The 14,365-nt window shown below is 41.3% G+C and overlaps 1 protein-coding gene across 2 annotated transcripts in view; it reads left to right on the top strand.

Annotated features, from left to right (window-relative positions):
• The first annotated feature begins 6,515 nt into the window (after positions 1–6,515).
• Positions 6,516–14,365, top strand: part of LOC131125285 (pre-B-cell leukemia transcription factor 1) — a 68,397-nt gene continuing 60,547 nt past the window's right edge. Inside the window, exons 1-2 of one of the 2 annotated variants that reach the window (XM_058066690.1) lie at positions 6,516–7,152; positions 8,495–8,568. In XM_058066690.1, the coding sequence (XP_057922673.1) occupies positions 6,965–7,152; positions 8,495–8,568 (262 nt within the window). In that variant the 5' untranslated portion in view covers positions 6,516–6,964. The remainder of the gene's footprint in view (positions 7,153–8,494; positions 8,569–14,365) is intronic. The other variant, XM_058066689.1, reaches the window with a different exon arrangement.

Consider the following 14,365-nt stretch of genomic DNA (forward strand, 5'->3'; position numbering starts at 1 on the left):
GCAAAAACTGTGTGATTTTTAAATGTATATTATTTTTTAAATAAAATAATGGCCCATATTTCCAAAAGTTATATCCCTTTACATAATATTTGATGTAGTTATCGTAGTTGCATGTCAAATTGTTACCACAAATATATTTACATCCCTACTTATTATAGTGTAAAAAAGTTATTTCTGTCTGCGATTAAGTGCGATTAACTTACCTACAGACAAAATTATGCAAATTATGATATATGTTTTGCTTATAGACGACAATCTGTGCACACATGCGTCATTGCATGAGTTTTCTTTGAATACTTTATCAAGAAAGCCAGCGCAGTGTGTTTGGTGTCCATGTCTCTTGTCTGTTGCCGTTTTTGGCCCAGTTATGCAATCAGCTGTGGAGAGCTACATAGATGCTCTTCTATTAAACCAGTTATGCTAATATAAGGCTAAAAGCACCTTGATAAAAAGTGTTCTACCGTATTAGTTAGCTCTTTGCAGGCACACTGAGGTGGAAAGATAAGGTATTTCACTGAGCAGAAGCTCAAAAGAGAATGGTCAACCAAGGCAGAGCAAGGCCTTGGAAGTGCTGACTGTGCTTCTGCCGCTTAATCTATTTGAAGCGTGATTAAAGTTTAATTCGTAGCCATCTCTAATGCTGGCCTCTGTGTGTGTGTGTGTGTGTGTGTGTGTGTGTGTGTGTGTGTGCTTGCGTGCGTGTATGCTTGTGTGCGTGTGTCTTCTGCAGTGGGCCGGTGAGTACTTCCAAGCCGAGACCAAGCCTTTCCTTTCCTCTTGAAGCGGGTCTCCTCTCTGCTTTTCATGCCTGAGGGATGCCGAGAGCTGCAAACAACTGAATTTTTCATCAAGGTTACTTCCTGGAGAGATGCGTGGCATGGTTGCTGCATTCCCCTTCTGTGTGCTTGTGGCTCAGACCTAACTTACCTCGCTGTGACCCACACATCTCTCAGTGAGTAGTAGTTTGACCCTACTCCGGAAAGGAGGATGTGTACTGTGCAGTCAGCAAGCAGGGTTTATTACTGAATGTGCTGGCTTAGTTACCATGGCTTGCTGCAAAACCTACTCAAAGATCCTCTATGTGACAAGAGCACAGTGCTGTTTTTAGGACATACTGGAAAATATGTTAATCACAGATCCTCTATACTGTCTATGACAGGAGCACTCTGCTCGTTTTAGGATTATACTGCAGAATTGCTATTTTATTGCTTTTTATTTTTTTGCTACAGTAGCTTTCTGATTTTTCTAAGAATGCAATTCAAAAACATTAGTCAAAGGGTTCTCTACTGACATACTGCAAAAACACACTCTTTATTTTAAAGGGGTCCTATTATGCTCATTTTTCAACCCCTTATATTGAGTTGTGGACTCCTATAGAGCAGCTACACACAATAACCAGCACAGAAAACTTTCTAGATCTTCCAGAATCTGCACCTATTCATCTGTATTTCCTTTGATTTGTGCTTCCCGCCAAGATGGTCTGTTTTAATTTATCCCACCCACGGCTTGCCTCTGGGCACACCCACTCCCCTGTGATTGGTCACATGCCCAAAAAGCTTCCTAACTAGGAACAAACCCCACTTTCTAACAGCCATCTGAAACCGAGCATTTTGAACCATCTCAAACTTATTTCAGGACTCGCTTCCAAATGCGCAAACCTCATTATTTGAAACATTACGCTAATTCTGTCGACAACAGCAGCACAGATTCAGCGACACTTACGATGCCCGCTCTCTTTGGGATGGCTGTGTCTTCCAGCACAAGACGTGTGCTCCAGTCCTCAGGTAGAAGATGCTGACAAACAAAGCATCTTGTTGAGTCTTTGTAGCAAAATTGAGCGAGTATCCACAATGAGTGATGCTGAGACAAGTGACTAGCGAGGTGTCGTGTTAGTCCGTCAGATAAATATTGTGTTTTATATTAACTGCTGTAATAACAACATTATTGTAAATTTGTTAATATAGAAGTCTGTTATGTAAATGGTAAACTGTTGCTGTTTTTTTGTGTGACATTCCTTGTGACGTTAATTGTTAGCTAGCTCATATTAACTTGTTTTCTCTCGCTAGAATGCACAGAAAACGGAAAGAAATATGAGTTCATGTTTCACGTAAGGATTGTGAATGATGGGCAATATTCTAAAAAAGGTGCAGTTCCCCTTTAAGGCAAAGTTAGTCATTTCCAAGTCTTGCATGCATTATAATCTAAAGTGCCTCACTATTTTATAAACAAACTCAGCAGATTCAACTAGTCTCATTTGGGAATACCGACATGGGAATACCAGCATACTTAGCATTACTCTTTTCCATCTGACAAAAACAACAGCATCTCTGGGAGAAAAACATCTGTGAATATTTTTACATCAACATTCATTTGCAATTCTAATAAAAACCTATTTCTTCTTCTTTTTTTTTTGAGTGGTATTATTAATGCTGCAACAACACATTTGGTTTTAATGGAGGGGGAATATTCAGTGTCAGAATTTATTCCTTTTTCATTAAAGCTACACTGGTGCTTCAGTGAATACACAAGCAATCAGAGCCACAAACAAGGTTATTTTTTTCTCTTCAAAGTTGACTTTAACCAAAAGCCTCCCTGCAATCCTGCGTGTTCTGTGCAGCACATTTGACTTCAGCGCCATTGAAGCACCATTCCCCTTGTAAGACTTAGATAAGCCTCCATCACTTTATGACCCTATTAAATAGGCAATGGAATAAAGCCCCGATGGCTTCTGGACTGCACACGTTCATTTCAGGGCTGCGCTGTGCAGTCTTGCAGCACCCGAGTGTCAGACATTATCACCGCCACTACCCTCAACCTCCCCCTGCCCCTTGTGACAATTACTGCCCTACCTCCCTATTCAGCACGTAATGAGAAAACGGACTGATCGATTTCTGTCCAGCCAGTAAAAGAACGATAGCCGGCATTTGGATATAGCAGAGACACCACTAAGGAGCAGAGCCACAGTGCTGCAGCATGATGGGATTTAGAACTTGAATATGACTTTACTGGGGGGGGGTGGGATGATTAAAGAATTGTAATGTCATGTAAGCTGCATATTAATATTATTGTGGTTTTGTTTCCAAAAAGGTGGGGTGGGGGGAATCTCAAATATATTCAAAGTATATTCACGCTTACTTGACATTTGGTGGATGGGTGTGCTAGTTGTTTTGTGTAAGCTAACTCTGTTCTCCTAAAGCTACACACAAAAGCCAGAAAAATATTATAAAAATTATCATATTTCTGACAAATACACCACAAAGTGGAGGCATGACTAAACCTTATAATTTGGACTGACTTGAATTACTCAAAGATTCCACCGTTTTTAGTTGTTTGGCTGAGTCAAGACCGAATTTGGTACATACCATAAGGGGACTGACAACCACATTCCTGTAAAATTTGAGAAAGACTGGCTGAAAATCATGAACGCCAGAAGGCTAAACAACAACTATTTGTCCATAAGTCACTCAGCATTATTAAACCGCAAATGTCTTTTTAGATATTACACAAATTTAGGTTGTCACCTGTTCAGATTGCTTAGTACAGTAAATATTGAACTATAGTGTTCCCTTGTCGGGGGACAGGTCCCCGAAATGACCCGCAATAAGTGAAATCTGCAACTTTTTTTACATTATTATATATTTTTTCAGGCCACAAAACCACTCGCAATACACTTTGTACACTTTTATCAGACAGACATGCCTCCTCACATATCTTTGTTGTTTAAACACTCCCAAAAAAAGTTAATACCTTTGATTGAATTTTAATGATCAACCTATGAGGTTGGACACAAGAAATGAACTGACTCACACGTATTTCACTCATCTGACTGTGCCGTTTCATCCTGGAGCCGTTCCACTGTACTGTAGTGTTTTTGTATCCTTGGTAAAACATATTGCTGCACTACTCCTCTTGTTGCAGTCCTGCTCGAACCAAAGACTCATTTATTCTGGAATGACGTTCAACAGTTGCGAAAATTCTCCATTCCTTCAGCACATCCAGAAGTCCAACCTTTTGTGTAATGGTTAACTTTTTGGCGCAGAACATTTTGCCGACCTAGTGGGTTTTGTCTGGGAGAAATTTGGAAACATACAAAGACTGCAAGCCAGCAATGACACGGCAGGGAAAGAGACTGATTGACAATGATCTACAGCCAATCGGGACGTACAAGACAATGGAAACGGATGGAGGAGGAGGAGAGAGAGAGAAACACTTAAAGGCTTGACCTGTTACAGCGTTCATACCCGCCCAAAAAAAACGATAAAAATTGTCTTGAAAAGGTGAAATGCAATAGGGAACACTGTACATGGGATTATGTTTAGCATCTTTAATGTACCAAAGTGGCCCATATATCCTTCAGTTTTTGTGTATGCAGACTTAGCTTGAAAAAGTTTGGACACCCCTGCCTTACCAACTACTGACCTGGCCTGCTTATTACAGCATCGTTTCTGCACTTGCATGTCAGCTAAGAGTGTTTGATAGCATTATGAAAATTGAGACTTTCCTTGGTCGTAAAGTGACCTTAATAAGACATGGAGCAATTAAAAACACAGGAGAGTGTCATGGAGGGCCGTTCATCATGGTTACCTTTGTGTGTGTGGCAACACTTGTAAAGCTCCCTCAACCTGCTACACTGAATTCTTTTTGATTTATCCTGCCTTTGACTGATTACAGGGATGTAAATATTCAAGGGGGGGTTAAAATATGGTGCAGGGTGACAGAGTGTCTTTTTCCAAAGCACCTCCGTGCTGTCCTGTTGGGTCACTGCCACTCAGCGTTATTTATTAGGCTCCATATTCACTCTCTATCCATCACGGCATGGTCACATCTCTTTATGTTTATTACAGTGTCCCACCTTCCCCGGGATGGGTGATTGACGTCTCCAGAGAGGAGCGAGGTGGGACTTGAGCGCTCCTTATCCAATGAAGGCTCTCTATGTACTCTCTCATTAGGAGCTAGTTAACACAAGAGGTAAATGATATTACCGTTTTTGGTATTAATCCAGTTAATACGGGATTGGTTTTGCCAATACCGATACCAGGGTGTACCCCGCCTCTCGCCCAAAGACAGCTGGGATAGGCTCCAGCACCCCCGCGACCCTCGTGAGGAAAAGCGGTAGAAAATGAATGAATGAATAAATGATTTCGACCCCATGGTGCCCACGTAGTTAGCATGTAAGCCACACAGTTAGGAAATCGGGAAGCCCTGGGTTTGAATCTCTACTTGGGCATTTCTGTGTGGAGTTTGCATGTTCTCCCCGTGCATGCGTGGGTTTTCTCCAGGTACTCCGGTTTCCTCCCACATTCCAAAAACATGCTAGGTTAATTGGCTACTCCAAATTGTCCATAGGTGTGAATGTGAGTGTGAATGGTTGTTTGTCTATATGTGCCCTGTGATTGGCTGGTGACAAGTCCAGACAGCTGGGATAGGCTCCAGCCTTCCATGAATGAATGAATAAATATCAGTATCAACAATGTGACAATTTGAAGAGCACAACAAAAAATACTGCTGTTTCTGAAAATAAACGTAGAACACAACATAAAAATATCGATCCCATGTTTGTATCGATAAGATACAAATACTCCTTGTTATCTGTACTATCAATATTTGAATCAATCCGCCCACCTCTACAGTTAAAGGTGCTGTGTGCATTGTCTGCAAGCATTGTGAAACCACCCATTTAACCCACACGTACACATTAGTTATGTTTGTTGTCAGCTAATGATAGCAATTCGGTAAAGTTTAGTGACTAACTTTTGCTCATATTGAATGCATGGTCCATCATAACCACACACTGACTCCAAATTGACAGTGGCTTCTCTGAGACTGCTTTTCTTCATGTGCATGCACTATGCACGCGTTCGTGCCATGATGTAAGGGAAGTCTGCATCAACAGTAAGTCCCACCCATTCGTCTTTTACCTCTAATTGTTTTGCATTGTTAACTGTAATTAATCTCTACAAATTGCATTTTTTGTTCATATTTTTGGGTGTCTGGAACAGATTAACTGGGTTATTTCCTATGGGAAAATTACCTCAGTTTGTGTACGTTGTGTTTTTCATCAAAACTTTTAATTAATGTCAAATACCAAGGTACCACTGTCAGATGAAGTAAGAAGAAAAAACTACTATTGTATCTGGTTCAAGTCTTTTGGCTTTTTGCCCCCAAAGCCTGCTTGTCTCCAAGGGCGTACTCCTTGAGTTTGTAAATAATATAACAATATATAATATATTTGAACAACACAACAAAACACATGAAAATAACCATAAAAATCACTGACATAGACCAGTCCAGGGTGTACCCCGCCTCTCGCCCGAAGACAGCTGGGATAGGCTCCAGCACCCCCCGCGACCCTCGTGAGGAAAAAGCGGTAGAAAATGAATGAATGAATGAATCACTGACATAGCTCATCACACCAATATCGATCCGATGCTGATACAACCATCGGTAACGATACAATCGATATTTGTACCGATCCGCCGATACAGTTAACCCACATGAAGAAACAACACACTTTATGCTCAAAATCCTTCCCAGGAAAAACACATGTTGTGTGTTTTGGGATGCGCGACACTTTTAATGCCTTTAGGATCATCTAATGTTGTCTCTCAGTAGCTCTGCAGCAGTGGCCAAATCCAAAAGCAGAGATTCAGATCGGATTTCAGCTAAAGCAGCGAGAGGAAGAGAAAGAAAGAGAAAACGAAAGAGAGAGACACAGAGAGAAAGAGAGAGCGAGAGAGAGAGAGAGGGTGAGAGAGAGAGGCTTAGTCAGTCTTAGTCAGTCTCCCTCCTCCCAAATCTAGAAAAGCTCACCGAGGAGGCGCGGCGAAAGGAATCCAGAGGAATTTCTGCAAGGAATATTTCCTTTCTTTTCCACCACCATCTCCCATCTCTCTTGCATTGCCTTTTTATTCCACACATAAAAAAGGTGAAAAGTTGGAGGTGAGGCAGAAAGATAGCCGGATCGATGATGGACGAGCAGCCTCGCTTGATGCACTCTCACGGGGTAGGCATGGCCGGACACCCCGGCCTGGCGCAGCATTTGCCGGATGGCACGGCGGGAACGGACGGCGAGGGAAGGAAGCAGGACATCGGAGACATATTACAGCAAATCATGACCATCACCGACCAAAGCTTGGACGAAGCACAGGCGAGGTGAGGATGCACTCACAGCACGTGTTTTTTTTTTTTTTTAACGTAACAACAATAATAAAACATCCCAACACACGGCATTCATGATGGACGCTTGCATTGAAGACTGCATGCTCCTCGGATAAAGACAATTACGCCCACACCATATTGCTGGGACGTTTCACAATTAATCGTTTAATTAATTAAAACTTCCCCCCCTCCAATATGACTAATTTGATATTTTTCCAGCTCCGTTCTACTTTCACTCAAACAGGCTTATCATCATAATGACATGTTGCAGATCATCTCCTGCATAGTTTCCAGTAATGTCATTTCAGATTTCAAACAATATAAATGCAAAACGCATTGGAGGTATTGTGTTGTGTGCTGACTGTGGTGGGGGAAAAACTTGCAAAAACAGTAAATAGAAAATTGGAATTGCTATTTAATGTGTTTTTAATAGCTGTTGCATATCCTCATGCTTAGGTTGCATTGTGTCTTAACTATATAGAATACTTTATACTAGTCTTTTTAACCAATGTTTTTGCTTTTTAAGGTTTGTCACTAATCAGTCCCCCTTGAAGATAAATTGACATGTTGCACATCACTTGTATTAAAAAAAAATACCACCGATGAGTGTTTGTAGTGATGCATTTGGATTTACCGTATACGGTAAAACACCCAATAATTTGTTTATTCAGTGTAAAGTATTATACTGCAGTTCTTTGTATTTTCAAAAATTGATGTTGCACATCCTTGCATACTTTCCGGCCACTATTGGTACTTAAAAAATGTATTTTAATTAGTGTTGTGTTACATAGTGTATTTAGTGTATGGTAACTATGGATATAAATATATTGTTACGCTTCATTGTTTTCCACATTTAACATTGCTGCATGTGTTGCACATCATCCTGGATAGTTCCCAGGCGTGGTACATGCAAAAATGTACACGCAAAGTGCATGTCTGAGGCATTGTGCAACTGTCTGTGTACTAGGAAATACGTCACTGTGGATTAAATAGAAAAATAGCACATAGTTGCTCTTTAATGTTTACCACATTGATGATGTTGCACATGCTCCTGCATAGTTTCCAGTAGTGGTTTGAGTCATATTTATTTGAAATTTGAAGTGGTGTGCATTTACTGTATGATGTATATGGATTAAATGTAATAAATATTACATTGTCGTCCTTTAATGTGTTCCAGTTTTAGGCGTTGTATGCTATTTTTTTCTTCTTTAATGTTATGATCTAGTCTTGTCTTAATCTTTCATGGAGATAAGGGGCTTGTATTTTATTCCAAAGTAATATTTACTTTACTTTACTATGTGTGCGTATTAATCAGAAAAGTGTCCTCTCTTTTTAGGAAACATGCATTGAACTGCCACAGAATGAAACCTGCTCTCTTCAATGTCTTGTGTGAAATAAAGGAGAAGACAGGTCAGTTTTGTTTGCTTTCTATCTATCTGTATATCTGTCTGTCTGTCTATCTATCCATCTGTCTGTCTAGCCTGATCAGATGTGTCAATTGATCTGTTGATGTTGTATCTATCATATTGCATAACGATAAGTCACACAACCTGTAGAATGAAGTGCATTGTGTCTGTACGTGCTGTGTCTTGGCGTCCCCTGACAAACATCACACGCCATGCATGTGAGTCGTGGTGCGTCTCCAGCGGAGTGGCACACAATACACAGGAGTGTTTTCATGGCGACCGCTTGCCTCTTTCTGGGCTGGGCTTTCTCACCCTCTGTCAGCTCCCCTCGGCCGAGTTTGACTGTGTTTGCTAAGTGAGCTGTTTTACATGCAGAGGCTAGTCGGGGAGAGGTGGGTGGGGTGGGGTGGGGGGGGGGGGCTGGGGGATTTTCTGTTTATGTTTGCAACAAGGGTCAAAGTCATGAAAAGGAATGTGTGAATTATTACTCACTTAGCAGCAAATTAAACCGGAGCGACTCACATGATGAAAGCCTGTGATTAATCTCGGGAGGGATATGGCCGAGCAGCGGCTCGTTTGAGAAATGGCTTTCCGAGGCTGGAAAATAAAACAAAGTCTGCAGTTTGACCTCGTCTTTGAGCTCGCGCCGCGAAAAAGCTGTCAGAGGTTTTTAAGACACCCTCGTCTTTGTGCGCGCCTTCTGTTGTTGAGTTCGCCGCCGCGCAGACAGCTGAAAATAAACACTTAATTCAACATGGACGTTTTATTCCTATGAGTCAGAGTTTGGCAGCAAGGGGAGAAGGGAACCAAAAGACACTGGAGGATTTTCTTCAGATTTATAAAGGTTAAAGAGTGCTCTCTCTCTCTCTCTTGCAAGGAGGAATCCATAGTAGGTTGGGGCCCTCTTTCTAATTTGAAAGGCTCGGAAAAGTGAGACAGTAATGCCTGGCTCTTTGTAAACTGTCTGGCGTCTCCCTGGGTTCAACTGGAGTTCGCTTTCCAAAAAGAAGAACAAAGTGACTTGGACCTTTTCCTGGCTGCTCCCTGTGCCTCCCCTTCTCTTCCCTTCTCTTCCCTTCCCTTCCCTTCCCACCACTCTGGGCAACAAAGGAGAGGTTCCCCATTTTCTGCACATTACACCACCAAGTATGGAAATGAACCCCTTGGCTGTTTTTTTTCCCCTCCAAAGTTACAAAATTCTTCCGTAGGACTTAATGGTGACCCTCTTCTTCAAAATCCGATCCAGCATGGCATTTGCAGCCAAATGTGCTGAGTGCAGTATATGGCAGTAGCTTGTAATTTGTCAGGTCTGTATCCTTTTTATGTAGGCATCCGCCATGCTTTTTCTCTATGGGAGGAACTCTATTGACAGAACTGTCCAGCAAAATCGGCATTATCTTTATATGAAATGTGTTTTATATCATATAGACGATTTAGTCAGGATGGGGAGTTTCCAAAACTCAAATTTCAGATTGGGGCAACAAAGTTTTTGTCTCAGTTCCATATTTGATGTCATACGAATTATGTCATACATTTAATTTCAAGGGAAGATACAGGAAGTTATTGTCTGCTGATCGTCCTGTTAAAAGTATGAAGCTAAACAGCCAATGAAAAAATATTGTATAAAACGTTTGATATCTCAGGACATCACAATATGCCCATCATGTATGCCCATCATCCAGCCTACTCTTCCTCATGTTTTATTTCCATGTTTTGTTTGTGGGGCTGCACAGTGGATGAGTGGTTAGCATGATGGCCACATAATCAGGAGATCGGGATGATCTGTGTTTGAATCTCCGCTTTGGTATCGCTGTGTGGAGTTTGCGTGTTCTCCCGGTGCATGCATGGGTTTTCTCTGGGTACTCCAGCTTCCTCCCACATTCCAAAAACATGCTCCGTTAATAGGTGACTCCAAATTGTCCATCGGTATGAATGTGAATATGAGAATGTGTCTCTATGTGCCCTGTAACCAGTCCAAGGTGTACCTCGCCTCTTGCCTGGAGTCGGCTGCGATGGGCTGCAGCATACCCGCGATCCTAATGAGGATAAGCGGCATAGAAAATCTAATTTGGGGAATTTATTTACACCAAGCTACCCTCAGTAATCACATTACTGCCATATGATAATTATATGGGTAGTCTTATGGGATGATGTTTGTAGGTTCATTAGTTAGCAGGATTCAAAAATATTTTGACAGAGGGGGGGCACATGGGCAAAGGAAGACGTTTTGATGCAGCGCTTGTTAAACGTGCTGATGCAGGAGTTTTTCTACTTTCTAGCTCCAGTCGAAAATAATTCATGTAGTTTTAAAAAGATGTAACAAACAAATGATTTGATTTGACTGTATGATAGATAACCTTAGCATAAATATCACAGTTTCACGGTTCGGTATTTTAATATAAGTTGAAAAATGCATTGTTTTGAAATGTGAATTTGTAAAGAAGAGAAAAAAAAACATTTGTTGAACATAAAATTAACTAGGATGGAAGTGGAACATCTGTACTTAAAATCCATCCCATCCATTTTCTATGCCGCTTATCCTCACTAGGCTGTACTTGGAATACATTTAAGAATAACTGAATTAAACAATAATCAATAGAGATGGCCCAATCCACATTTTTAGGCTTCCGATCTGATCCGATTTTGGGGGACGCGCCTCCTTCAGCCTTCATACAGCCTGCAAAGCTGGGAGGGGTCGCGATACTGCACACGACCTGACCTCAACGTTCTCTCATACAGTAGGAATGGCATGATGGAACATTTTAGTTATTTTCAAACCCATTTTTTTCATACGGCGGTATACTTTGAAACCGGTCACCAGCCCATGGCTAGTAGCGGGGTAACCACGACTCAGGTTTAATCCCTATAATATTCCTCACACACTTATTAAAGATATTTACAATTTATAATGATATAGGTAATCACCAGTATCTAATGATAATGAAAGTCGATCAATAGAACAGATGGAATCTGAGTCACGGTCCAGCCTTTAGCCTGGTCATCAGGCTAGAACTACATCCGCACTTCCTGTCTACTGTGGCTTCTGGTGGTATGTGACTTCACTGCGCCACAGGTCAAAGCTGTGACTACATAATCCACACCACTTGCTTGTTGTAATTCCACTAATGACTTACGATCATGTATTAACTTGTGTTAACCTCGCTGCACATTTTGAGGCCAGATTGTAAGAAATCATGTAGAGGCTCATGGTTCTGTTGTACAGTATGCTGTACATTTCATTCTTAATATGTTTGTAAATTGTCATCCACTGCCAATTACGAATCCGCAAATCACAAATATGTGGGGGTCCACAATATATCCTTTTTATAAAATCGTGTTGGACATTTCCAAATGCGTCTTCTTTCAGACTGTGTGAGTGTTGACAGCAGCAATATGAGACATTGCATCGTTGAGGTGTCCACTGGCGAGCAGCTGACAAACAAGGCGGGAGCACATGCCTATGGTGGGGCAAAGCAGGCCTTAACTGATGACCCCGCCCCTCCCCATCCGGCGTATGTTTGTGCCAGGGTCGGGGCTGGTGTCATGTCGGGAGTATTTAGCAAGCTGTAACAAGCTCTGCTTCATGCAAAAAAAAAAAAAAAGGGAGGAAAACAGCCACGTGAGCCTTGTGTCACCACTTGAAGGCTCCCCCCCGCAACCTCCTCTCTTTTTCAAAAGATCATCATTGTTTTAACAGTTTCTGAGAGCACTGAAGTCTTTGCTTTCCTGTTCTTGCCTCACATCCTGTGAAGCGGCTTGCTGGTGTAGATCCAAGCAGGGGAAGCTGCCACGTACAGGTTAAAGGAAGACAAGCTAGACGCCAAGTTGGTGTTTCTGGGTGTCAGATTTCAAACCGACTGTCTCCCTCTCTCTTTGTTTCTTTGTCTTTCTATCGAAGGACTGTTTCATCGGGCCGCTTTGGTGTCAGCAGCCTCACATTACCCCCATGCAGGTCAGAAGGGGAGCTCCTGCACGACTAATGTGATCAGACGGATAATGCATTACGCTGCTTGAACCTATCAAATCCGGGAGACCTGCTGAATCAGTCCATCTCGCTAACTGCGCCCCCTCGCCGCTAATTAGACACGAACACGCCTTTCAGTTGATATGGTCACTTTCACGCTTGGTGCTGGACGAAGCAGTTTTTAAAATTTGGGTGCAAAGCAAAGGCAAGCAAAATGTGCTGAGTTGTGCCCTCAGTGTAGTTTGATGATGTCCTTCTCCATTAAAATGCAGCAGAAATTGCCCTGGTGATGTCGTCCAATAGGCTTATTGGGTGTTGTTGTGATGACCTAGACACAATAACAAGAATGAGAATGGCAAGATTAATGGGTACAGATTAATTGAGAATCAAGACCATAGCTGATTCCCAGCTGTAGTTGGCATAGAGCCATGACTACACTGTGGTGACTGAGAAGTACACAGTAAACCCATTTAAAAACTATATTTGGAAAAATAAAATGTATAACCTGCAGCTCAGTTGGTAAAAACAGGTATTTTTCATATTGAATTTTGTCTTTTAAACCACTGTTATCATTTAGTAACACCACCTCTGCATATCCATTTTCCCTTTTTACGCAGTGTAAATTGCTGTTTGTGGGTTGATTAGTTTGTAAGCAGGGTCAGACAGAAATACATTTCAAGGGTTTGTAGAGGTGTGGAACGTGAGTAAAGGAAAAAGCTACTACATCTTGACGCAGATTTGGTTTTGGAAAAATGTTTCCACTTTTAGTTGGAATTTTTCAGTTGTGCCTTTTCTGGAAACAGCTTTCTTCAGATGTCTCATTGTTTAGAATGGTTATATATCAGGGGTCTCAAACACGCGGCCCGCGGGCCAAATGTGGCCCGCAGGACACTAGTTTGAGGCCACCGCCTCGATATGAAAGTTTAATGTTAGTGCGGCCCGCGCAAGTTTGATATGGATGCTGTATGGTATCATGTACCCAGAAAAAATTATTACGTTTGATAAATGTTCATGTTAAAGGTTAAATAACTGTTAATAGTTATCCTCCCTATCCGTGTGGAAGTGGTAAGTTTTTGGCTATTTAAGTTTAAAGGAAATAACTTGAAGGCTACCGTTTAGGTCGCTAGCTCTCCAGTTTGCGAGTTAGCATGTGTCTCAAGACCCTGCAGTTGCGCAATATGTTGTAAATAAAAAAAGTATAAATGTGACTATAGTCGTGTTTTGTCATGTCTACAGGGCTGTAATAATGCTTTGTTCATTTTAATCTGAAAAAAATAATTTGTCTACCCACCAACTATATGTGGTTTCTTAAGTTTTTATTATTTGCCGTTTTATTTATTATTATATTTATTTATGACTGATTGATTTTCTTTATTCTTGATTTGTTTATTTATTTTTCTTGTTTATTTTATTTATCATCTTATTTTGTGCAGAAAAATAAAAAATAAGATATTTGAGAACAGTGGAATGTTTTATCAGAGCTTTTATTGTAGAAAATCGGAACCAAAGCACTGAAAAAGTTTGTATATTTTTCTGTTTTTAATAAATGCGTTAGACCCTAGCTCCAGTGGCCCCCAGGTAAATTGAGTTTGAGACCCCTGTTATATATGGTTATATATCTACCTGTTGCTTTGGCATGCACATAACAGCCTGCCAATGCATTCCATTGGACTGAAATGTTCTTAAAACACTGATAATTTGGAAGGAATGGAGAAAAACGTTCATCCCCTCCCAAAAAAAAAACACCACTATTTGTAACGGTGATGGAGTTACTAGGTTACTAGTTGAGGCGGGGGACCGAGCGGTCACTATGGCTGCCTCCGCTACTGTTTTTCAG

The sequence above is a fragment of the Doryrhamphus excisus genome, chromosome 3 (assembly GCF_030265055.1).
Source record: "Doryrhamphus excisus isolate RoL2022-K1 chromosome 3, RoL_Dexc_1.0, whole genome shotgun sequence".
Lineage (NCBI taxonomy): Eukaryota > Metazoa > Chordata > Actinopteri > Syngnathiformes > Syngnathidae > Doryrhamphus > Doryrhamphus excisus.